The 25,844-nt window shown below is 45.6% G+C and overlaps 1 protein-coding gene and 1 pseudogene across 1 annotated transcript in view; one reads left to right on the plus strand and one right to left on the minus strand.

The window, feature by feature from the left end:
* Positions 1-25,844, minus strand: part of CCDC60 (coiled-coil domain containing 60) — a 164,574-nt gene that overhangs the window by 53,125 nt on the left and 85,605 nt on the right. Inside the window, exon 3 of the mRNA XM_068563705.1 lies at positions 4,713-4,883. Within this exon, the coding sequence (XP_068419806.1) occupies positions 4,713-4,883 (171 nt within the window). The remainder of the gene's footprint in view (positions 1-4,712; positions 4,884-25,844) is intronic.
* Positions 22,001-23,338, plus strand: LOC137776948 (heterogeneous nuclear ribonucleoprotein A1-like; annotated as a pseudogene).

Below are 25,844 nucleotides of genomic sequence, written 5' to 3' on the forward strand. Positions count from 1 at the left end.
ACCAATGTCTACGAGAGGAAAGATCTCATGCATATTTAAACTTATTAAACTTTAAATATACCATGTCTTGCACACTGAAACATGGATCGGAGAGGGAAGAATTGTGTTCTGTGACCATGGATTAAAAACCCCATGTAAACAAGGGCAACGTTACAACCAAACTATCTAAACAGTCACAGGAGGATCTTTACAGATGCCCCCTTCTCCAGCGCCTGTTTGTTTGCCCAATAATCTGAGCAAAAAGTTCCTGCGAAAAAGAGCCACTAGTTCATTCCTTCTCTTTATTCTAGAGAAAGGCTGCCAGGTGACTAGTGCCACCAGAGGTACCAGACTCAGAGAGGGTCATCGGGCTCTTAGATGACACTAAGGGCAAAACTTGGGCTGAGCTCGTGGGACCTTCACGGAAAGGGTAAGAACCCCTCGGCTCACTGAGTGGCTTTCTCTGTATCCTGCGCCTCTTCAAGGTCCCGTGAGGACACTTCAGTGGGGGTCCACTGAGTGGCTGGATGGAGGTGGCTCAGGTCATGACTTGCCTGCTTTTTTTCTTTCTTTCATTCTGAAAATCATATTTCTGATTTTGGCAATACATAACACCACCACACCCTCCTGCTCCAGCCCTGGCCTTTCTAACCAGACATGCGGGCTGCAGGACTTCTGGCGGGCTGATACAGATGGGTCTAACCATACCTCTTTTTTTGTCACCCAATGAACTCCCATTCAGCACTAAAGATCCTGCTCAGAAGTCACACTTCTGGGGATTCTTTCCAGATTTCCTTTTCACCCCCTAAAGTTGAGTGGGCGGACATTGTGAAATAATAGAAAAAAATATATATATTGGTCTCTGGCCTCACTTTCTGGCACAGAGCTCCTAAAACCCTTGGAATTTCCTAAGTGATGAAGAGTACCAGGAGCATCTCTTGTCTTAATATTTGGTCTTAGACCCTGCATCCTGACACAGAGCTCCCAAATCCCTTGGAATTTCCTGGGTCTTTTTTTTTGGGAATGGGGCAACTCTTGGTGGGCTCCTGGATAGCTTTAGGATGGGGCCTGGTCGCCAGAAAGACCAAGCCATGATTAGAAGCTTGGACCTCTCAGCCCCACCCCCAGTCCTCTGGGAAGGGGAGAGGGGCTGGAGACTGAGTTAATGATAGAGCATGCCTATATGATGAAGCCTCCATAAAAATCCCTGAAGTATGGGGTTTGGAGAGCTTCCAAGTTGGTGATCACATCCAAATAATGGGAGGATGGCACTCCCCAACTCCACAGAAACAGAAGCTCCTGTGCCTGGGTCCCTTCCAGATCTTACCCTATGTACTTCTTGATCTGGGTGTTCACCTGTACCCTTTATTATGTAATAAAAAGGAAAATGTAAGTCAGTGTTTCCCTGAGTTCTGTGAGCCATTCTAGAAAATTATCAAACCCAAGGAAGGAGGTCATGGGAACCCTGATTTATAGCTGGTTGGTCAGAAGTACAGGTGACAACCTGGGACTCGTGATTGGCATCTGACGTGGGGGCAGTCTTGTGGGACTGAACCCTTAACCTGTGGGATCTGATGCTAAGTCCAGGTAGAAAGTGTCGGAACTGAATAGGATGGTAGGATGCCCCGCTGGTGTCGCAGACATTTGCTTGGTGTGGGGGAAAAACCCACACATCTGGTGTCAGAAGTATGAGTGTGATCACAGTGTGAGAGTAAAGGAGAAACACATGGGAGGAGTGTTTTTCCTTTACAGGCACACTTCAGGTGCACCCACATGGTACTGTGTTGTGGCACCGCATGTGGTAGGGACTGTCCCTCAATCCTTTTCATATCTCCGTGCCATCAGAAGGCCTGCACACAGTAGGTCTTCAAAACACAAACGGCTGGTAGTCTCCCATTCTCACCCCTACACTTACTTGGAAGCCAAGGCAAAACCTTGTAAAAACCCTCATTAGACATCTCCGTTCTCTCCCAGTGATGGCTGCCTTTCCTCTCTTCTCTCCTCCGAAGGGTCCCTTCCGCTCACACTCTCGGCCCGTCTCCTGAATGTCTCCATTCTATCTGTCAGGGAAGCCTTTCTGCTTTTCCTGTCTACCTGCGTATTCACTTGAATACACTTGCTCACCAAAGAAAGCTTCTCCTTGGGATGCTCACTCCTTGGAAGGCATGTGGTGGGGATTGCAAATCATAGATATTTTCTCTCCTCTCAGAATGAATGAATGAGTTAATAAATGAATGCACAAATGGTAAGCTAGCTTATTTAGACCAACCCTTTGGGTAAAAATAACCAAAACTGCTGGACAAAATATTTTTTTAAAAAGAGGGGCAAAGGGACTTCCCTGGTGGCACAGTGGTTAAGAATTCGCCTGCCAATGCAGGGGACACGGGTTCGAGCCCTGGTCCGGGAAGATGCCACATGCCACAGAGCAGCTAAGCCCGTGCGCCACAACTACTGAGCCCACGTGCCACAACTACTGAGCCCGTGCGCCTAGAGCCCGTGCTCCGCAACAAGAGAAGCCACCGCAGTGAGAAGTCCACGCACCACAACGAAGAGTAGACCCCGCTCGCCACAACTAGAGAAAGCCCGCGCGCAGCAACGAAGAACCAATGCAGCAAAAAAATAAATAAATTTAAAAAATAAATAAAATAAAAAGAGTGGCAAAGAGCCAACAACGAAGTGGGAATCTCTCGGCCAAAACTAAAGAGAGACTGGAAACCAGAGAGGTAAGGCAGCCTGGGAGCTGCTTTGGTCCTAAGGACATTTGCCAATTTAGAAAAGGTTAACTTTCCTTCTAACAGCTTCACAGGGCAAGGAAAAAGCATAGTCCATGGTCTGCACAAATGAGGAATCAAAGAGAAGACCCTTCTTACAATAAGCTGGGATTCCCAAGGGCCAGACTTTCAGGGGAAAGGTGACTAGAAATATACCAGCCCCTCATGGTCTCACACTCAGGGTTCCCAACAGTCACCGGGAACCCTGAGCTTTAAGAAGATCTCCAACCACTAGTGTCCAGCCCCCTTACCACCTCCCCCCCCAGGGCCTCACAGACCAGAACACCCTCTTTTTTTTTTTTTCCATTAAGTTGAAATTTACATAACATAAAATTAACTGTTTTAAAGGGTGCAATTCAATGGCATTTGAATTGATGGCTGTACAACCATGGCCTAAATCTAGTTCCAAAATATTTTCATCAGCCCCAAAGGAGACCCCACACCCATTAAGCAGTCATTCTCCATCCCCCCCACTTCCTCAACCCCTGGCAACCACCAATCTGCTTCCTGTTTGGGATGAACCTCAAACAAACTATGGTAAGTGAAAGAAGCCAGGCACAAAGAGGTCCCGTATTGTATGGTTCCATTGGTAGGACCATTGTGTTTAAGACGTACACATGCATATTTCTTTATGTTAACGTTGTGAAGAATTTGGGAAATGGTGCATTGCCTGCTGTGGATTCCATTTCCTCTTTAGCCGGCAACATGTCAATTTGGGTTCCTAAAGGCAGCCCTAGCACAGTAACTCTCAACCTTGGCTTCACATGGGAATTATCTAGGGAAGCTTTAAAAAGTACTATGTCCGGGTAACACCCCCAGAGGGTCTGATGTAATGGGTCTGGGAAGCACCCTGGGCACCAGGTGATTCTAATTGTGGAGCCAGGGTTGAGACCACTGCTCTAATAGGGCAACGGCAGGCCATTTCTACCATATATATTTGCCCTCTTCCTGCTTCAGCACCTCCTTTCCATCACTGATTTGTGCCTCATTTGGTCTGCACAAGCTAAGTATTCCGGGAGTTTGTTTCTGCAGAATGTAGCAGTCCATGAATGTTGGTGTCACTCAGTTTGGGACACGGGGGTGCTTTCCAACTATGACCTTAGTCATAGGGGGAATTATGACTAAGCCTCATTCTTAATCTCTAAAATGGGGCTGATCATAGTATCTATCTCACAGGAACGTTTTGAAATTTTGACAAAAAGACGTGCACAAAGCACGCAGTAGACACTCATTATAAATTACTGTTGTGGTTGTGATTGTTACTGTTACGTGCATGGGCATTTCATAATGGACCAGTCTGTTGATGGTCCTCTCTCAACCAGAGGAAAGACCTTTACAAAAAGAGGGAGGCTACTGATTCAACAAACCAAGAAACCTTTTTTTGGTCCACTTGCTTTGGGTGGATACCGAGCTACGACCTGGGGTTTCAGGAGAAGGTCTAGAATAGGGATATCGATGTGGAATAAAACAAAGTAGTGTGCAAACACGTTAAGGGAATTCAGAGTCCAAATGGGTTCTGGAGGTGGTTGGGCTGAAATCTGGGAAGGATCAGGAGAGGGCAGCATTTAAGCTGGACTTTTAATGATAATTAGAACTCTAGTTGGAAGAGGATGTAGGGAAGAGCACTTAAGGCCCAGAGAACAGCACGGGAAAATGCCTAGAGGTAGGGACAAGCCTTGGAACGAGAGGGAAAGAGGCACATCTGGGGACCAGCAAGATTTCTTGGGTAGCTCTTGGCAATGGATGTGAGGACAGACATATGTAGTAGAAGATACCTCACTGAGTACCAGAAGGTGAGGCTGGCGAGGTAGGTTGAGCCAGACTGAAAGAAGTCATTAGACACCAGCCTAAGGAGGGGCTCCCCATGTGAGACAGCTGCCACCCCTCAACCCAACCAGACAGGGTTCCTTCTCGTTGGTCCTTCCCAAGACCACTGGTGCCACGGTGATGGTGTCTACTTACGTCAAAAGAATATCCCCATACTGGATATCTGACATCTTTTTGGCTGGTTGGAATATATTTCTTTCTTCCTCTTTGAGTTTCTGAAGTTGTTGTTGCCTCTTTTTCAATGCACTCTCCTCCCTCAGAATAGTAAAGTATCCACGGCCCATCTTCACCCACTGAATCAAGATGCTGGAGAAAGAGAAAGAGAGAGGAAGATGAGTTGGCGATCAATGCAATGTCTTACTGTCTTGGGACTGATAATCCACTGAAGGGCACTCTCATGCCCAGTAGCAGGAGACCTCCTGCCTTTAGAATTCCAAAGTCACAGAGACCTAAGCTTGGATTATGGACCCACCTCTTACCAAAGACCTTGAATTATCTAACCTCTCCTGGTTTCAGTTCCATCACTCCACAAACATTTATTGAGTGCCTACTATGTGCTAGGCACTCTGCTATGTACATTGAAATGAGCATAATAATTCACACCCCAGAGAACTAATTTAATTGGCAGTGTTTTTATTTTGTTTTGCTTTTCATGGTGTGTCTCAGATTCAGTGAAATGCGGTATTTGAGTTTCTTATACATATGCCACCGGAAGGTCACCAGCAATCTTTTTCTAAATTTAGACCTTGCTTCTCAGCTCACATAAAGTTTTCTGAATCTCTATGCTACACGATACACGTGCATCCCAGCCGGTCATTGGCAGGTAAGGATCGGGCATCATCTGCCCAGCCCATATTATTGTTACAGCAAAATAGTCTCTCAGGTTCCTCATGTATAAAATTGTGCAAAACCAAATGAATGTGTATCCTGGTGGAACACAGTGAAACCAGATTATACAGAACTGGCCCTGAACTGTCCATTTGGGCTTTTATTTTTAAGTTTAGGGATGCAAGCCGTGGATCTGAAGTGGAATTCGTATTTGAAACAAAAATGTGCTGCGGTCTTGCTTTCAAGCTTCTGAAACCCACTCATCAAAGAGCATCCTGAGGTTGCCAGATAACCTGATAGAACGAAAACCGTAACCGTGCGCAACCCCTTAATTTCACAGAGGAGGATTTTCTTGATGTGGCACAAACAAAGCAAACGCAGAGCTCATCTGGGAGCTGGGGCTGACAGCAACTGTGTTTTTCGTGGTTATGCTACTTCACAGAGACTCTTCGCTCAAAATGTGGTTCATAGGTCAAGACTGACGTCACACACGCACCACAAGGGTGTGAAATGACATGACTCACATTATGAGGCTTTCTGGGCTCCGAAGCAGGTCTGCAATCAGCTGAGGGAGCAGGGTCGGGGGTGGGGGAGGGGAAGGGAGGGCCGGCTTAGGGTTTTCTGGGAGTGGGGCTGGGGTGAGGGGTCCCTTGTTTGAGTGTGGTCTCAGCTTCCCGCCAGCACCAAAACAAGGAGCACCTTGGGTTTCTTATCAGCTTGCCCAGATGCGGGGCAGAGGGAAAGGTGGGGGGAGGAGGGGGGCGGGCAGCTCAAACGCTGTCAAAGGTCGCCCGACGAAAATGGAGTCAGACTCTTCATTGCGTTAATTCACGCCCAATTTCGAATGTGTGTGTTTGCCTGAATAGCTGCATCATTATTAACCATTCAACAAAAAGGTAATGAATACCCACTGTGTGTCAGGAGCTACTCCAGGTGCTGAGGTACAGCAGCAAACAAAACAGCTCACAACATTCCTGTCCTCGTGAAGCTCCTATTCCAGGGGGCGGAGACAGACGCGAAACAGAGTGAACTGTAGGTGACACGCTAAGTTCCAGGCACGAGCATAAAGCAGGGACGTGGGAGAGTGAGAGACAGGGGTGGGGTGTGGATCGGTGCCATTTTAAACTGATGGTCAGCGAGGGCCTGGCTGAGAAGGTGACATTTGAGGAAAGGCGTAAAGGAGGTGATGGAGTAAACCATGCAGGTACCTGGGGGAAGGGAACAGCATGTGCAAAGGCCCTGGGCAAGTACAACTTTTCATCCAGAAAAGTTTCGTTTTCATTGACTAAAATGTTATGTGACATCACATAGTGCAGTTTGTGCTCCTGAAAGATTATATTTGTATGATTTAGATATTGGTCTTCTATCTAAGACTTTTGTTTAACAGAAAGGATCTGCTCTGAAAAAGGAAGGAAGAAAGGAAGGAAGGGAGGGAGGGAGGGGAGGGGAGGGGAGAAGGAAGAAAAGCCTGCTGTGTCCCAGACTGGGTGCTACTCTAGGAAGCAATAGATGTTATTACCACTTTCATTAAGAAGCTCATCTCTAATAACTCCAGCTAACATCCTCAAGTTCAGAGCCCCAGCAATTGGAGAGGTCCCTCTCTGCCATCGGACCTCAATGAGACTTCTCAAGCGCATCCAGGGTGCTCTTGAGATGCAGCAAGTCATCTGGATAAGAGGCTTTTTCAGCGAACGAGGCAATGTTGTGGTTTCACATCTGTGGTAGAACTTAGCCCTGTAGCTCAGCAGTTCTGTGTTCTGCCCTCCCGCGAGCCCCTCACTTCTGGTGTGTGAGTTCACTTACTTATCCTCACAACAGCTCGACCTTGTGGGCACTGTTGTTATCACTTCCATTTGCAGATGAGGAAACAGGCCCAGAAAGGTGAGGTCAGAAAAGCTGGCAAGAAGCAGATCTGGGGTCTGAACCCAGGTAGTGGATTCCCCCGTGGGGTCCGACTACAGAGTCTGCTGGTTTGTAGGAGGTCAGCATGTTTCCACTGGGGAGTCTCACCAGCTTGTCCTGGAAACCCCTGTCCTTGACTTGGAGATTCTATAGGCCACCAGGTCCTTGGCTAACTTGGGTGGCTTGTCATTGACTGGCCAGTGTTAGGGGCTCGCCTTTACCTGTTGTCCAGATTCTCTCAAGGAGTAGAAGGCTGTCAGCAAGGCCTCTCAGGTCCCAGAACAGACCACGGTCTTCAGAGGCAGAGGGTGGGACCGGCACTGAGAAGTCTCATGTGTGATAATTGCGCACAACAATGGGAGGGGTTCCAGGCACCTGGAGCAGACCCAGGCGGTGTGGTGGGCTTTGGGCTCTGATTTCACTGTGTAACTGAACAAAAGCCTTTGTCTTTCCCTGCAGAAACTGTAACCAACTAGATCCTGAAATGCACATGTTATGGATTGAATTGTGTACCACCCCCCAGCCAAATTCATAGGGTGAAGTCTCAACCCCCAGTACCTCAGAATGTGACCTTATTTGGAAATAGGGTCACTGCAGTTAAGATGAGGTCATACTGGAGGAGAGTGGGTCCCTACGCCAATATGACTGGTGTCCATATAAAAAGGGGAAATTTGGGCACAGACACATAGGCAGAGAGAAAACCATGTGAAGATGAAGGCAGAGATCAGGGCGATGCTTCTGCAGGCCAAGGAATGCCAAAGATTGCCAGCAAGTCAGCAGAAGCTAGGAGAGAGGCATGGAACAGATTTTCTCTCTCAGACGTGAGAAGGAACCAACCCTTCTGATACCTTGATCTTGGACTTCTAGCCTCTGGAACTGTGAGACAATAAATTTCTGTTGTTTAAGCTACCCAGTTTGTAGTACTTTGTTACAGCAGCCCTAGTAAACTGTTACAGTATGATCAAATATCTAAGCCTACACGCGTGGAACAGCCCAACTCTTTATTTTCTTTGACTCCAAGGGTTAACGAAATCCTTATTAAATTAATTTTATAATAAGTGACAGGCTGAAGTCCATGCCACAGTAAATAAAAGGGACCTGAATATTATGTACCAGGCCCTGAGCTGGACACCTATTTTGTGTCAGATCCTGTTCTAGGCAGTTATGATGTGTCAGGTTCTGTTCAAGCACTGGCATTACAAAGGCGAACACATCCTCAAAGAATTCACAGTCCTCACCTCTGCATCTAAGTTATCTTATTTCTACAAAAGTAGAAACTAAGAGGTTGTTAAGAGATTTATTTGACTTCTTTTTGCCCTTATTCCAAAAAGGATTAGGAACAGAAAATTTTAAAAGTGAGAAGGGCAGGAGACATGAAAAAATAAGAAAACAATATCAGGTAAGACAAGTATCGAAACCCATGACACATGAGCTAGTGCACAGATTTGGCCCTCAGCATCCTAGCGGCCAGCACAAAGAGGGAAACACAATCCCTCATGTGATTCCTAATGACCATGAGATTTTGAAAAAGCTGTTCAGGTGATGCCTAGCCATTCCTGGTGGAAGAAGAAGAGATTTCTTTCAAGGATCTGTATAGGGACAACATGGTGAAAAGCCAAGTCTGCAACAAACCTCTAGATGAGGGTAGTGATAAATGCCTGTCTTACTGATTAACTCACAGAAAAGCATCGGGGAGTTGGTGTTGGCAATTTGAGGAATCTAGCAAGTTTTCTGGTAGAACTGCAGCCCCTTTCAACCAAGGCAGCCAGACTCCTAGCGGTTAGATCTTCTGGAAAGACCTGGCTGAGAGATGAACAGAGGTGGTGGTGTGGGGGGGGTGAGGGGTGGGGCAGGGGTTGTCTGGGCCCTCAGGTCAGACCCACCAGCCTATTCTGGGAACTTCAGGCTGCGGGGTGTTCATTCCGCGTACCGTGAAGTGCTCCCCTGTTACTGTAGAGGCCCATTTAAAAATGCTTAGTATTTTAGCAAATTCCCATTTAATTCCCTTGTATGTTCCCTCCATTTTCTTCATCATTATTGCTGATTACCAGGCTATTTGCGCGAAGGGAGCTATTTGCAGGGAAGAGCAGTTTCGCCTTTAAATCCACTCACCCGGGGCCTCCTGTTCACTGCTTTCCACGATGTAAAACTCCCACGGCTAACATGGCAGGAGGAACAATGGGGAGTCAAATAATTAACTGCGTCAGGCAAACGAAGGAAGAAGAAGATTATAAATGCCAAATGCCACTACCCAATGCCACTTCCTCTTAACCAATGCATGTGGGTAGGTTTTCACATTTAAGGGACATATGTTCTCTGTACATTCATCAGCCTGTGTGAGCTGATGAATGAAAAATTCGCAATATGGCAATAGGAATAGTCTTAGTGGGGCTGAGCGGAGCCACACCAAAGGGGCAGGTTTCACTCCCAAGCACCTTCAGACCTGAGGGCCAGTGTACGCAGTGGTAAGCCTTGGAGGGGCCAGCCTCTTGGATGGGGTCTCTACTTTGCCACTCCCTTAGGCAGGTTTTAAACCTCTCTAAACCACAGCCTCTTCATCTCCAAACGAGGAAAAAAGTCATTCTTGCCTCAAAGGGCTGTTGGGAGGATTAAATGACAGTGGATGTAAAGAGTTTAGTGTAGTGCCTAGTACCTAGGACTCCATGATTGGGCGCTACAATTATTACTGTCAACTCGCTTAACAGTCCTGAGAGGGTGGTGTGATCTGCAGTTGAGAAAATAGAGGGAAGAGGTTAAGTAAACGATGAGGGTCATAGTAGCTGGGAAGTAGCAAAGCAAGGGTTGGGAGCCAGCAGGGATGATTCCAGAATTTCTCTCTCCATCTGCATGCTGCAAACACAAGCATATTCAGAAGGAAGCTTTAAAGCTTTGAGTCTATGCATCTCTGGGCTGTTCTTATTGTGCAGAGTTCACCTCTAGGCCCACAGGAGAGAAGCTGGTGGCTTACACTTTCCTCCTTTAGACCATGTTTTACCCAATCCAAGTCACCACCTGTGGCAGATCAGGTCATCATTCAGCAAATACTCACTCCCTCCCCCATCCCCTACATTCAGGGGTGGAATGTACTCCCAGCATCCTGACTTTGGGCTTCACCATATGACTTCTTTGGCCAATGGGATGTTAGTAGATATGACTTGAAAAGAAGCTTGAAATAAGCTTGCTCGGTTGGGTCCATGACAAGAAAAAACCCCCACTATTTCGTTGAACCCAGAAGAATAAGAAAGGCATGGAACAGACCTGAACCCAGCTAATCTCAACCTAAATCAGCCAAACCCCAGTTATCCCACAGACACATGAGCAAGGAAGAAATACTTATTGAAAGTCACTGAGTTTTAGGATAGTTTGTTACACAGCATTATGGTGAAAATCGCTGACCAATACATCATTTGTTATAAGAGGTGACATTATTTTATGAACCACAACGAAGGGAAAAAATCCATGCCAGTTCGATTAAGACATGATTGTACATTGCATCTCCAGTTCAGAGATGTTAAAATGTGAAAAAAAAAATGTGCCTATTAGATATAAAATATGGCATTAGGAAAGAAATTGCCTCAGACCTGAGAAAAGATGATCTGGAACAGAACTTGGAACATAAAGGTAGTAATTAACAGCACCTTCAGAGAAGTATCTAGCGATTTTCTGATATTCTCTGATGAGATTGAGAGTCCTTTCTGGGGTGTTAGATTTACCCGCACATCTGGCCCGTCAGACTTGTAACAAGGCTATTAATCTTTACTAGTCATCCTACTCTTGAGTGACGCTATGTAGCTGCTTGCTACTCGAAGTGTGGTCCCTGGAGCAGCCGCATTAGCAACATACAGGAGCTTGTTAGAAATGCAGAATCTTGGGCCCCCCTCACACCTCCTGAATGAGGATCTGCATTTTAACAGGACCCCGAGGTGACTCACATACACATATAAGTTTGAGTTGCACTGGTCTAGCTGTCCTCTCCCTTCTGTTAAAAGATACTCTTTCCAGAAAGAAATCTTCGAACTGGCTTTATTAGAAGCCCAATTCCCTTCCTACAAGTTTGAAATAAACCTTTGACACACACTAGCAGTCAATTCATCTCAGAAAGTTCTCCAAGCACAGCTGTAGCAGCCATTCTTACCCTTTGAGGGCAGTCCGCTTCTCATGAGTCTCCCATTACCTGAATCAGCACCTCCATCCCCAGGGCCCTAAAGGAAACACGGACTGACGGTCATCTAAAACAGACAGCCCCAGCTCTCTTCACAGGGGCCTTGCAGGAAGCTGCGGAGTACTGGAGAGTTGACAGGCAGCGAAAGAAATTCACGTTCAACCTTTCTATTATGGGGGGCATGGGATTAACCACCGCAAATCACTTTGTTAAAAATCAACAGCCCAGATGTACTTAAAAAAATACAAAAAACAAAAAAACACAACTTTTAATGGTATTACGGCTCTGCATCCAGCTGGTTTTCACTCACATTTTCTGTCTTGCCTGCAAGAAATATGGGACTATAAAGCCAGGAGAGCTTCCATGGGGGGAGGAAGCATGACATTAAAATGAACAAACACTCCTGGCAATATCCGATTTCAGGGATGTCCTGCTCTCGCAGAAGGGAATTGCTTACATGGGAAATTTTCACTTAACAAATTTTACTGTTTTCCAAAAATGGCAAATAAATTAGTTTCTTCCCAGATTGTGGAGGCTGAAGGCTTGGAGAGCCCATTTCAGCTGGCTGGCTCACGTCTTGCTTTGTCAGCCCACCCAGACATATTGAGTTCAGAGGAGGAGAGGGCAAACACGATGGAACGAGGAATGGATCTGAAACACTATCCCGAAATTCTTGAATTTTCAGGCAACCCCTACAGGCAAATTAATAACCCAGCCCTAGCTCAAACGCACCAAGCAAATATTTTGCATTTAAATTCCCGCATTAGAATGCCCTGTTTATACAATAACTTAATAAATCTGCCTGGCTGCCAAATTGACAAGAAGGTGAGAATCATTCATTAAAATGCAAATGCAATTGAGATGAAATTTGGAATACATTTATTACAGTAATTGAACTTCAGTCAACTGTAGGCACAACACAGATTCTGAACTACCTTTCAGACAAAAGGACGTGTTGCGTTATCAACACCCCCCCCCACCCCAAGTTAATATCTTTGTCAGCATGCAAATTAAAGCCATTTCCTGAGGGCCAATGATTTGCAATGGAGGATTTCACTCTTCTTTATAGGACAAGATTGCCAGAGATAAAGGTCAACTGCATACACAAAAGATTGCTCTGGTACCATACTGTGTATACAGCAAATTGATTGCAAACATATTCTGAGTGCTTACTGCAACAATATTATTAAATCACATCTGAACATCTCTTTACTCTCCCTGGGTCACTTGCTAATTGTAATGCCTAACAATGGGAGATTCGCCAAGTCAGGATTTCACCTCTCAGATCAAAAGTTTCAGATGGATTTCTCTCCTGTCTGAATGACTCAGCCCAAAGAGGAGGCCCAGTTCAAGGGTTCTTTTTAATCAGATGGAAGAAAGATGCTACTGAGACTGTGGTAAAGACACAGAAAAATTGACTCGCAAGGGAGAAGTCGCTTTATCTGCTTCAGTTTTATTCTCTCTGGCTCCTTTGCAAAATTCACGTGGCATTTCTGAGGCCTGGGCAAACAGCGCACCTGCACCTAGCAGACGCTGTTTGAGTCGGAAGAAGGCACAGCCTAGAGTCTTTCTTTGGCCACAGGCCACAGGCTTCCTTGGCTATTCAGAAGTGACCTTAGTGGCAAAATACAATTCATTTCACCTGTAAAATGGAGAGATTGCTTTTGTCTCCTTCATCCCCTTCATATTCATTAATTTATAATGAAGTGATGTCAACTCTATTTCCTAAATGTCACTAGACTTCCTGTTGCCACCACCCTAGCCAGAAACCATCTACTACTCTAAGTAGCTTCCTACCTGGTCTTTCTCCTTCTCAATCCATTGTCCACCTGGCTGTCACAGGGCTCTTTCTGAAATGCAGACTCATTCCCATCAGAGTGTTCCAAACCCTTCAATGGCTTCCCACTGCTCTCAGGATGAGGTTCAGACTTTTTCCCATGGCAATAAGTCCCTCTAAGATCTGGGCTTTATCTCCAACTGTTAGGGGAACCACTGACTGAAACCGCCCACCCTGGCCAGGCACCACAGTAACCATTTGCATGAGTTGTTTTACGACAGGAGGTCCTGGTAAGGAACCCGGAACTAACAAGCCACCACCAACCGGAAGAATTCGGGAAAGGTCAAAAGGAGACGCCAGTGCATATGTCCTACAAACCTCCCAGAATCCTCCCTGCTGGAATCCATCTTGGCTGAGCGAGGCATGTGCCACCAGGAAGGACCCGAGTCAGAATGTTTGGCCAGAGACTGACCCAGAAACTAATTCCATCACCATAAAACCCGAGACTGCGAGCCACGTGGCAGAGCAGTCTTCCTGGGATCCCTTACCCTGCTGCTCTCCACCCGGGCGCCCCTTCTCAATAAAATCTTTTGCTTTGTCAGCACGTGTGTCTCCTCAGACGATTCATTTCCAAGTGTTAGACAAGAGCCGACTCTCGGGCCCTGGAAGGGGGTCCCCCTTCCTGCAACATAACCACTCATCCAGTCATTCATGTGTATCTCTCTACCCCTCAGAATCCTATGATTCTGCCTCTTCCTGCAGCACTTCCTCCCCCTTCTTCACTTGCTGATTCCAAGGCTTTGGAAAAACTGTCAACTGTTGACCATTCAATACTGCTACTCCCTCCCTCCCTCCCATCTCTAGGCTAGGTCAAGTGCCTCCTCTGTGCCCTCACAGCTCCCTGTGTCTATATGCTCCCCATACTGCACTCGTCACACTACATGGCAATTGACTAGTTCCTTGTCTGCTTTTCCTACTAGAAGGCAGACTCCTTGAAGACAGTGCCTGACAAAGAGCAGGCAGTCAGCATTTACTGGTTTTCCCTCCCTACCTCTCACCCTTCATCCCAATGGCAGAAAGTGCCATTTCCTGAGTTTCCTTAGTAAAGACCACATTATCTTGGACATCAAATACCTAGATAAAAAGTCGACAAAACAAAACAACAAACAAAACTACATTTTCCAGCTGCCCTGGCAGATAGGACAAGCCAGTGAGGTACAAGAGGAAATTGTTGGGAGGGACTTCTGGGAAAACTCTATAAAGGAGGTTAACACAGCTGGGTGGCATATGCCCTTTGGTCCCTTTTTCCTCTTCTTCCTTCCTGCTGCCTGGAACTTATCTACAATGGTTGCAGTGCCAGTAGCCATTGTGTGAGCATGAGGAAAGTTTGCAGATGGAAGCAAACACTAAGGATAGTAGATTAAAAGATAGAAGGAATCTGGGTACTTCCTCCAGAAGGTAAACCTCTTTTATGTGAGGGAGGTAAGCCTTTACCTTGTTTAAGTCATGGTAATTTCAGGGCTCTGTTTGCTATGCAGTTGAATATAGCCCCCAGCTGACAATCTCTCTTTGTCTCTGTCTCTGTTTCTGTCTCTGTCTCTGTCTCTTTTTTCCTTGACTAAACTGTCATGATTATCACGTTTGAAATGCCATCATCTTGGCTAAATCACTGGCCGTGGACTAGGGAAAGATATTAGGAGAGGTCAGTTTGGATAATGGGAAATGAGGCAAGGAAACTTAGAAGCATGAAACTCTTCTGTGAGAGGTAGGTCTGGGAGCATCTCCACTGAGGGTGCCTGAACAGCTGGGAAATATACAACAGGAGGGTCTGAGCCTGTAAGGAATGAAGGCTGGGGGCCCAGGGGAGTGGCTGCAGTTGGAGAGAAGTAGGTACTGTCTGGGGTGGTGGGAGGAGGTGCGCAGTGATGGCTTGAGCGGCACTGAGCTAGGCTCTCGATGTGCAGTTCTCTCCCTGCATCCACACACCATCCCTGTGAAGGAAGTACTCTTCATTTTGCTGTTGAGGAAAGCATGGCTCATAGAGGTCAAGTAGTAGTCTGACCAGAGGTTAGTAACTGGTGGAGCTGGAATTTAAACCCAGGTAGCCTGATTCCAAAGCGTTGCATGAGGAAGATGCGCTGGTTTTAGAAAAGGTCTCTTCCAGGTTTAACTGCTCATCGTTTCCTTGCCACTCAATGTCTGTGACTTTGGGTGAGTCATTTTTACCTCTTTGAGATGCACATTGCTCATCTGTAGCGTTGGGATAAATTGATACCCTCCCAGGATATTGTTGAAACCATATATGAGAGGCAGTTAGCATGATGCCTGGCACATCGGAGATCTTCAATAAATGATAACAACCACTATTTTCATCATCACCATCATCTCCATGAAGCTATAAATGACTGCTGTTACAACTCTCTTGCTTTGCACACAGGATGGCCGTTTGGCTCTGAGCCTCCACAGGCTTCTGGGAAGCGGCACTTGGCTCATGTGTCAAGCTTAGGAGTTTCTCTCCTCTGAGGGTAGCGGCAAGAACAGTCTAATTAGACCACAATTATTTTGGGGTTCGGTCAATTGCATTACACAGTAATTCATAAAGGTCTGTGAATCCACTGTACGTAGTGGTGGTAGGATCAACGCTTGGTTGTCATGTTAAGTGATGAAATTTATCAAGCTAAAGGGCCAGGGAATTAACCTCTGCTCTGCTGAATAAAAATTGACATGCAGAGACCTTCTAATTATTTTAAGTGGTTTTCCTTTCTGGGTTCTTCCTTTATTTAATCTCTATCTCAGACCTTCACTAAAGAAAATGAAGAAAGCGGGAAAGGAAGACAAAGAGGTAAAAGAGGAGGAGCAAGAGATGGAAAGAAGAATATAAGGAACCCACATCCAGCCTGGGAGACCCCGCTGGAGACAGGAGATGATCATCCGGCCGATGGGTTTGGGCGAAAGTGGGACATTAAGGTCAGTTAGGAAGCCAGGTTCTAATTCTAATTCTACCAACAACTAACTGGCTGTGTGATTTAGGCAGAATAGTTAGCCCCTCTGCCCTACTGATTTAGGGATAAGCATCACCCCACTGCCTCTATCACGACCACCGTCACCACTAGAACATCAATAATTACCACGTGGCAATAACTATGAAAAGGCTTTAAAGTTACTAATCTCTCTAACTCCTAAAACAATTCTCCAAGGCAGCAATTAGCAGTATTACCACCCCATCTCACAGTGAGGAAACTGAAGTACAGAGAGGTTCGGTGACTTACGCAAGGTCACCCAGATGGGGTGCAGTGGAGTCTGGACCCGTATCCAGGCCTGAGCCTGTCTTCCTCATCTGTCTTTTTGAGATAGTATTATCTTATCTGACTCGTGAAAGATGAAAAATGAGGAAATAGATGTGAAAGCATTTTTTAAAAAGTCAGAGTACAATCTGTACAACAAAGCACAGTTGGGTACACACGTAGGTAAGTTGGTGACGAGTAAAATTAAGATGCAAAAAAAAGCTGTACCTCTGCGAATCTCTATGTGCTCTCTTCTAAACCCTCTGCCACCTTAGGCACCGCTCAAGGAATTGAAAACGGCATGACATGTTTGGCTGGGGGTTTGGAACGACTAAAATGTTCTTGCCTCTTAGCACTGCTCCCCTGATGGTCTGGTCCTCCACCAGGCAACAGAATCAGCTTCTTAAACGTGAAGATGCACATCCTATGAAGAGTGCACCACCCCGCTGTCCTCGCAGCTCCCCGCCATCTGGGCTGGCCCCACCCTGCTTTGTCTCAGGGCTGTACACTTCTGAGGGGCTAAGTAACAAAAGTTTTCCATCCTGGATGCCATGCCTTCAAATCAGGCTGCCGTTATCTTTCCCCTGTCCTTCCCTCTTCACTGGCCTCCCTATCTTGGACCTCTTTTCCTCTCCGATCCTTTCCAATATTGCACACCGTCCCCAGGCTTCCCCATACAGCCTCCAGGGCTCTGCGTGAGCTGGATCTGTCCCATCCCCTTAGCCTCCTCCTTGCGCCCTGATGCTCTAGCAACACCATCATGCTACACGACCATGCTCTGCCTCATCTCGTGCCTTTGTCCCTCTGCTTGGAATGCCCTTTCTTCTTCTTCACCTGGCTAACTTCTACTCATCCTTTAGAACTTACTGAGGTGTAAACCCCACCCTGTGTGGACGCTGCCTCTGCTTTTCCCGTGCTGGAGCAGGCACCTCTGGCATGTGCTGCCCTCAACTGCCGGTTGACTTGTTTCTGTCCAGGCACGCCCTCCTCCTACCCCACTACCAGACGGAGCTCCCAGAGGGCAGGGACAATTTCTAAATCTTTTCTGTGTCCCCAGAACCAGCACATGGGGAGTCCTCAGAAAATATATGTTGCCTGAATAACTAACCATTTGAAATTCTTGCATCTCTAATCTGAATTAAGTACACGCCTCCTTTGGGGCACGTAACAATGGCGCAACCCTACTCTGATGTGGCACGTTCGCATTCTCTTTGGGTGGAGTGGGTGTACAGAACCGTCTGTGCAGAAGCTGAATCATCCAAACAGGACAGAGATAAGTGGATGCCTCTGAAATTTATTTTTTTTCCAGCTGGGAACTAGACTATAGAGGTGTTCTGGAAGAAGTGATCAAATGAAACAGGCTCCGCATATGCCTCTCAGGAAAGTTATTTCTTTAGCTTGTAATGTGGTCTCTGACCTACCTTGTGCCCAGTGACCACAAGTGGTGTTTAAACCCCTCAAAGGAACACAGATCCAGACCTTAATACCAGGTTACACAATAGGCATACGTTGTGCTTTGACTGATGGCACAAGTTCATGGACTTTGCAAGCTTTTGTGACCTCACGATTCACACACACACACACACACCCTTGTTCACACACCATCCTCCACCAAAATCCATCTCAGACCCTGTAAACATCTTGAAATGTAAGCACAGTGACAGCAACCTCAAATGGTCATTTTGTCAGAGGATGTTGAGCAAGGCTGCCATCCCCACTAGTTCCTTTGTGGTTAAAAGGTACCTTGGCCCAGGGCTACTCTTTAATGAATGTGAGTCAGCATTTGTATGAGAGATGTATGCATCTCTTCTGGAAGAAGAAGAATAAAAACCCGCCAAGTGTCAACAAACTGTTCCATATGCATCCCAATTAGGGCGATTTCTGGAAGGGAGCAGAAGCCCCCATAGCTCTGGTTTCTAGGCCACTGCTATTAGGAGTTCTGAACCTCGTTGGGAAGGGAAGATGGGCAAGTTGGCCTTGTGAAGGAGTGTAATGTGCCTCTTCCTGCTCCCCTCACTTCCCCAGCCCGCTTTTTGTCTATTTACCCCATCATATTTAGAAGCAAATTAGAACTTGGAGGGGGTGTGGAAGAAGCTAACTATCCTTGAGTGCAAAAACCCTGGGGAGGATTAGGCTTTGAAAGTTATCCTAATGACAGCCATTACCTACAGAGCACTTTCTGAGTGTCAGGCAGGGCCCCAGGGCCTCACACGTACTATCTCATTTAATCCCTACAAGAGCCCTGCAAGGCAGGTACCATAATTTCAAAGACAGAGAAACTGAGGTTCACATTAATGAGGTCACCAGCCTAAAGTCACACAATGAGAAGGTGGCAAAGCCAGGATTTCCACTCTGGTCTGTCTGAATCTAGGAGTCACCGACTTTTTTTTTTTTTTTTTTTGAGTATAGTTGATTTACAATTTTATATTAGTCTACGGTATATAACATAATGACTCAGTAGTTTTATAGATTATACTCCACTTAAAGTCATAAAATAATGGCTATATTTCCCCGTGCTGTAAAATATATCCTTGAAGCTTATTTATTTTATATATAGTAGTTTTCCTAACCACTGCCCTCTCCTGCCATCCATCAACACACAGAAACTTACCCCACATGAAAAAAAAAAAAAAGCGTACCCTTTGGAGGCAGTTCAGCAATCAGTTTTCGGTTCTGAGATAAATTTGTTGAGTTTTTTTTTTTTTTTTTAAAGAATGTAAGCCCCACCCTACAATACCCATTACTACCTATTGTGCTCAATGACTAAATGGGATGGAAGGATTGTTCATGGACCAGCCAGTGTGGACAGAAAACATGCATCAGCAGAGAAACAGGCTTTTTCTGTTTCTTCAGCACACTGGCAATCTCCAGAGAACCCCTGGCTTATAATTTTGAAACAGACAACAGACGATGGAATAAGGCACAAGGCCACAAGCCTGTGAGCTTTTGACCCATGTTCTTCTGCTTGATTGATGGTGGGGATTACTTGCTGGAGAACAAGAACTGCTCAGGAATTCGCTAAGTGTCAGTATGAGGGGAAATTGCAGGGGTCTGAGGTGCGGTGCAGTTGCTGGGGGCAGTGTGTGGTGAAAGGCTTCCCTTCTCAATTCACAACTTGGATCTTGCCTGCCGCCATGAGAGGCAGCTTCTGATGGCCTCCTGGACGTGGGGCGGCTGTCTGCCACAGCTTGTCTTTGTCGTGGGACATTCAGAGAGAGCCCGGAAGATGCAAAACCTCTGTTCAGGACCACGGCCAGCTCCGCCACCTCCCCCGCCCCGCCCCCTGCACCGGGCCCCCATTTACCCAGGGTCTGCTGAGCTGCCTCAGTTTGAAAGATGTTCTGTTTACTACCTGATCCCAGGATTAAACTCTCATCTTCCTCTCACATTTGAGATGACCTTACATCAATCCCTAGCCCAGTGCCTGGGACAGAGCAGGAACTTAGCAAAAGGTGTCTACAGTCACCCAACCTTCCAGGTCCTGTCCTGGCTGCGATCGTGGGTTTTCTCTGCCAGGGATCCCTCCCCCAACTCTATATCCTTTTTACTTGGTCATTTCCTAGTCACTTTTCTAGATCAAACACTTCCTAAGGGCGTAAACTCAAAGAACCACAGACGTATTGCAGGGAAAAGGTAAATGAGTCCAAACACAGCCTTTTTAAGGCAGTATCTAGTCTACAAATCACCATCGACACTCTTACCAATAATTTGGCCTGTGATCCCTTCTCCAGCACTTCCCTGCTCCCAGGCCCCAGGCCCTGAGAGCTCTTTAAGCTCTTATTTTTATCTCTGTATAACTACCAATAAAGTGCTGCTCAACTGTACAACCTCAGGGCCGCTATTAACACTGTATTCTACAAATTGAGTTTTTTGGGGGTGCCATTCACTCTGAAACACACATTGCGAATGGTAGTCCCTGGAACTGTGCAAAGGGGCAGCCCTGTTCCGAACATATACCACTCCTTTCCCCACCCCAGTCCTTGCATGGGCAGTAGGAGACCTTCAGAGAAAGTTCACTGGATCTAAAGGTTGCTTTTCAGCTAATGTGCATTTTGGGCTGTTTCAGGGCAGGGATGGAGATTCAGATTCTCGCCTTAACTAGTTGTTTGGATTTGGCTTTATTTAATGGATTCCCGAATAAGCTCTTCTGATTATCTTGCAAAGATTATCTTGCAAAGCAATGTTCTAATTGGTTTCTTTTACTTTGCACCCACATTCTGCCAGGAAACTCTTGGTTGGAGCTAATCTGACCCAGAACGACTCCTAAAGCTAAACACACAGATGTGCTGAAGGGCCAGGACATGCATTTTCCTTAAATGGTACCCATGGGCCTAACAGAGCAGCATCAAAACAGTCAGAATTTCCTGACCCTCAAAACTCTGTCTGTCTGCCTCATATGCAATCTAAGGGAACTTGCTGAAACATCATTCTTGGCACTTCTCAGGCTGTTTGATTTGACCGTCCTGCATTTTCTTGAAGCTCAGGGCAGAAAAGTGCTTCTGCAAGCATTCTTGCTCACTTTGTTCTCATTTCCATGGGAAATTTTGGGAAGATAAAGTCCAGGTAAGTTTGTAAGGGGGGGGGGGTCCTTCTAATCGCAAGGGGGATGGCAATGTTCTGCTGTGATGAGGTTTGACTTTGGGAAAATGTCTCATTCCACATTACTATCCATCTATTGAAATGATTTATGTGACGTATCTGGGCTCTTCAATAGAAAAAAAAAAAAAATTGTGCTCTCTCTGTAAGTTTTTCAACAAGAAAAAGCCCAGAAAACCTCTATGGTTATACACTAGGGTGGCTTCCCTCAGATTGAGCAGGGAAAAGGCATCTTGGAGCCCCTAAAGGCAACCTCTCATATGCAGGTAGCCTGACTGTCTGGGGGAAGGTTCCTAATCAAACCCTATGGGATTTGAGAGCTATGATGGTGTGGATCAGTGAGACGTCAGGAAGAACGGCTAGTACAGTCTCTAAGAGCTTGGAGGACCTGTTCTCGACAGCGACACGTTGTGGCAGTGAGAAGCAATGGAGGACACAGCACCAATGTTCTCCCTCCACCTCTGGGTGCGGAAGGTAACCAACAAAGCTATTCATTAGACATTTCAAGGGGGAGGTGAAGCTCCTAGAGGGAGACACTTGACTTCCTGTGAAAAATTCATGTGATGGCTCCTATGGCTAGCTGGAAAAATATAAGAAGTGTGACTTAAATTTGTAGCCTCTTTATGTTACAGAAGAGATGGTCCTTATGATGTAGCTGCTCATATTCTAAATGCTTCCTGTGTACTAACTAATTTAATCTTAAAAGCAATGCCTGAAAAGTATCTAGCTCTTTGTCTCTCAAGGCAAAGGACAAACTATAGCACCCTAAGCGTCTTAGCTGTATGCTCTCCAGCATTTGACTTTCTTTCCAATCAGATAGGAATGAGAAAACTCTGGGTCCCCGCAGAGGTGACAAGAAAATCTCTCCTAAAGAATGGACAGCTTTTCTGCCCGTGGACACCGCCAAGTAAGCATCGTTGACGTCTCCCCCGCCTCCACTGCCGTCACGTCTAAGTCAGAGTCACCCGAAGAGCCCGAACAGCTGCGGAAGCGCTTCATCGGAGGTCTGAGCTTTGAAACAACCGACGAGAGTCTGAGGAGCCATTGTGAGCAGTGGGGAGCGCTCACAGACTGTGCGGTAATGAGGGATCCAAACACCAAGCGCCCCAGAGGCTTCGGGTTTGTCACAGACGCCGCTGTGGAGGAGGTGGATGCGGCCATGAAGGTAAGGCCACACAAGGCAGATGGGAGAGTTGGGGAACCAAAGAGGGCCGTCTCAAGAGAAGATTCTCAAAGACCTGGTGCCCACTTAACTGTGAAAAAGATTTTTGTTGGTGCCATTAAAGAAGACACTGGGGCTTCCCTGGTGGTGCAGTGGTTGAGAATCCGCCTGCCAATGCAGGGGACACGGGTTCGAGCCCTGGTCTGGGAAGATCCCACATGCCGCAGAGCAACTAGGCCCGTGAGCCACAACTACTGAGCCTGCGTGTCTGGAGCCTGTGCTCCACAACAAGAGAGGCCGCGACAGTGAGAGGCCCGCACACCGCGATGAAGAGTGGCCCCCGCTCGCCGCAACTAGAGAAAGCCCTCGCACAGAAACGAAGACCCAACCCAGCCAAAAATAAATTAAAAACAAAACAAAACAAAAAAAGACACTGAAGAACATCACCTAAGAGATTAGTTTGAACAGTAAGGGAAAATTGAAGTGATTGAAATCATGACTGACTGAGGCAGTGGCAAAAAGAGAGGCTTTGCTTTCGTAACCTTTGATGACCATGACTCCGTAGACAAGACTGTCATTCAGAAATACCACACTGTGCATGGCCACAACTGTGAAGTAAGGAAAGCCCCATCTAAGCAAGAGATGGCTAGTGCCTCATCCAGCCAAAGAGGTCGAAGTGGTTCTGGAAACTTTGGTGGTGGTCGCAGACATGGTTTTGGTGGGAATGACAGCTTTGGTCGTGGAGGAGACTTCAGTGGTCGAGGTGGCTTTGGTGGCAGCCACGGTGGCGGGGGATATGGTGGCAGTGGGGATGGCTAAAATGGATTTGGTAATGATGGAAGCAGTTTTGGAGGTGGCAGAAGCTACAATGATTTTGGCAGTTACAACAATCAATCTTCAAATTTTGGAGCCATGAAAGGAGGAAACTTTGGAGGCAGAAGTTCTGGCCCCTACGGTGGTGGAGGCCAATACTTTGCCAAACCCCGAAACCAAGGTGCCTATGGTGGTTCCAGCAGCAGCAGGAGCTATGGCAGGGGCAGAAGGTTTTGATTACTGCCAGGAAACAAAGCTTCACAGGAGAGGAGAGCCAGAGAAGTGACAGTGAAGCTGCAGTTTACAACAGATTTGTGAACTCAGCCAAGCACAGTGGTGGCAGGGCCCAGCTGCTACAAAGAAGACATGTTTTAGACAATACTCATGTGTATGGGCAAAAAAACTCGAGGACTGTATTTGTGACTAATTGTATAACAGGTTATTTTAGTTTCTGTTCTGTGGAAAGTGTAAAGCGTTCCAACAAAGGGTTTTAATGTAGTTTTTTTTTTTTTTTTTGCACCCATGCTGTTGATTGCTAAATGTAATAGTCTGATCATGATGCTGAAAAAACGTGTCTTTTTTTCAAAAAAAAAAAAAAGAATGGACAGAATCCCAGTGGCATGGTCAAGCAGTTGGAGTGAGGTATAAACACCAGCCATCAGGAATACTGACTGTGTTGCTTGTATGTGTGTTTAACACATGCAATCCAAGTGCCAGACATATGCATCTTAATTCATTTACCCATCACAACCAAGTTTTATTATTGTCCTCATTTTACAGATGAGGGCAATGAGATTCAGAGAGATTAGGTAGCTTGCCCATATTCAAACAGTTTGTCAGTGGTGGAGCCGGGATTCAGGCTGGTTCCAAAAGCCATGATATACTACCTGTCAATACAGTAGATCAGGGGAGGGGAAGGTGACTGGAAAACTGGTTTTAAAGATGATTCTTGTTCTTATGCACTTCTGGAGTAGAGCCATGAGGAAATGTATACCTCTTGAAATATACTTACAAGCATTAATTTTGGAATAACAGGGTTTGAACTGCCTGCTATTGTATTATTATTATTGCTTTGTACTCCTGTGGGTCGTGGGTTGGACCAATGACAGAGCGTCACTTTTCTCACAGTGGGCTGCAAGACGGTTTTTGGCCCAGCATCCTAAGTGTTGCACCTGAGCACCGTACAGGTTCTCGGAGATGAGCTTGGCGAACTTGTGAGGTTTCTGACTTTTTAATATAATTTTATTTTATTTTACTTTTAAGTGAAATCATAACTGCAAAGCGTCAGTTAATATTACAGAGAAGATCCAGAAAAAGACGTGGTCAAAGGCTATAGTCTGTAGAGAACAAATGGAAGTTTTCCCTTGCATTGAAAAAGGTGAATGGATTATAGTCTTTGGCAATAGGCTCATCTGAGTGAAAACCATCAGAACAATCACTTGTGGAGCGGCTGGGATTAAAGGGAGTACTGAGTAAGACAAAGATTTTATGTGAAGAATCCTGGGGAAGAGAAATGATCTCGCAGATGCAGATTGGGTCTGCCTATGGGTCAGCTGGACATTGCCAGTAAATTTGGGGGCAGGGTTTATTTCATGACCATTTTTTGTTTTCATTTTGCTCTCCATAAACTGCTCCTTTGCTTCTGATGACTATGCTAAGGTGAAAAGGGCAAAAAGTCATGTCTGAGGTATTGCCAACCTCTTACACCCTGTTTTTTTTGCTGTGCTTTCATTTCTTATGGGAAAGGCTCATTTGTTTCAAGCATTTATGAACTAGCTATTTTCAGCAACTGAAACCCAGTATAAATCTAGAGGACTTCAGTTAAGGGTCAAGAACCTTAAAGCTGCATGCCCTAGGAATTTATCTTATGGAACTAGAGTATTAGAATGATGTAACTCCGAAGATGTCCATATAAGCACTGTTTATATAACAGGAAAACAAATCAAAAACAACCAAGAAGTCCAATGATAGGAAATTGGTTAGATAAACTATGCTACATTCTTACACTGGAATATTATACAACCATTAAGATGGTTGTATTTGAGTGAATATTTGATATTAAAGACATTGCTATTTGTTTTAGATGTGATAATATTACTGTGGTTATGGTTTTAAAAAGAGTCCTTCTCTTCTTCTCTAGTCTTCTCTAGTCCTTCTCCTAGATAGTTGTTTGAATATTTATGGATAAAATGATAAACACTTCAAAATAATAGGGGAGGATGATGTGTAAATGAAACAAGATTGACTATAAGTTGATAATCATTGATCTGAGCAATGGGTACATAGAAGTTCATTGTATTGCTCTGTTCAAATACAGATGCTTGAATATTTTCATACTAAAAAGTTTAAAAAATGAAATTGTAGATGTGCATTTATTGACATGGAAGAGGTTCATAATGTATTGCTAAATAAAAAATCATGTTACCAAATGGAATACGCAAAATGCTTCTATTTTTTTTTTTGGTAAAAAAAATACACAAGTATATATAAAAATATTGATAAAAGTTGACATACCAAAATATGAATAGGGATGATTCCTAGGTGATGTAATTGAGTGTGGTTCTATTACTTATTAATATCTACTTCTCCATATTTTCCAGTTTTTCTAAATCATCTTATTCATGTATTTTTAAAAGTTCTTTAAAATACAGGGCTCAGGAAACTGTTTGGCAGTATTGACTACAGCTGAGCCTACGCGAGCTCTGAGAGCCAACACTTCCACTTTTAGGTATGTTCCCAACAG

This window comes from Eschrichtius robustus, chromosome 14, assembly GCF_028021215.1.
Source record: "Eschrichtius robustus isolate mEscRob2 chromosome 14, mEscRob2.pri, whole genome shotgun sequence".
NCBI lineage: Eukaryota > Metazoa > Chordata > Mammalia > Artiodactyla > Eschrichtiidae > Eschrichtius > Eschrichtius robustus.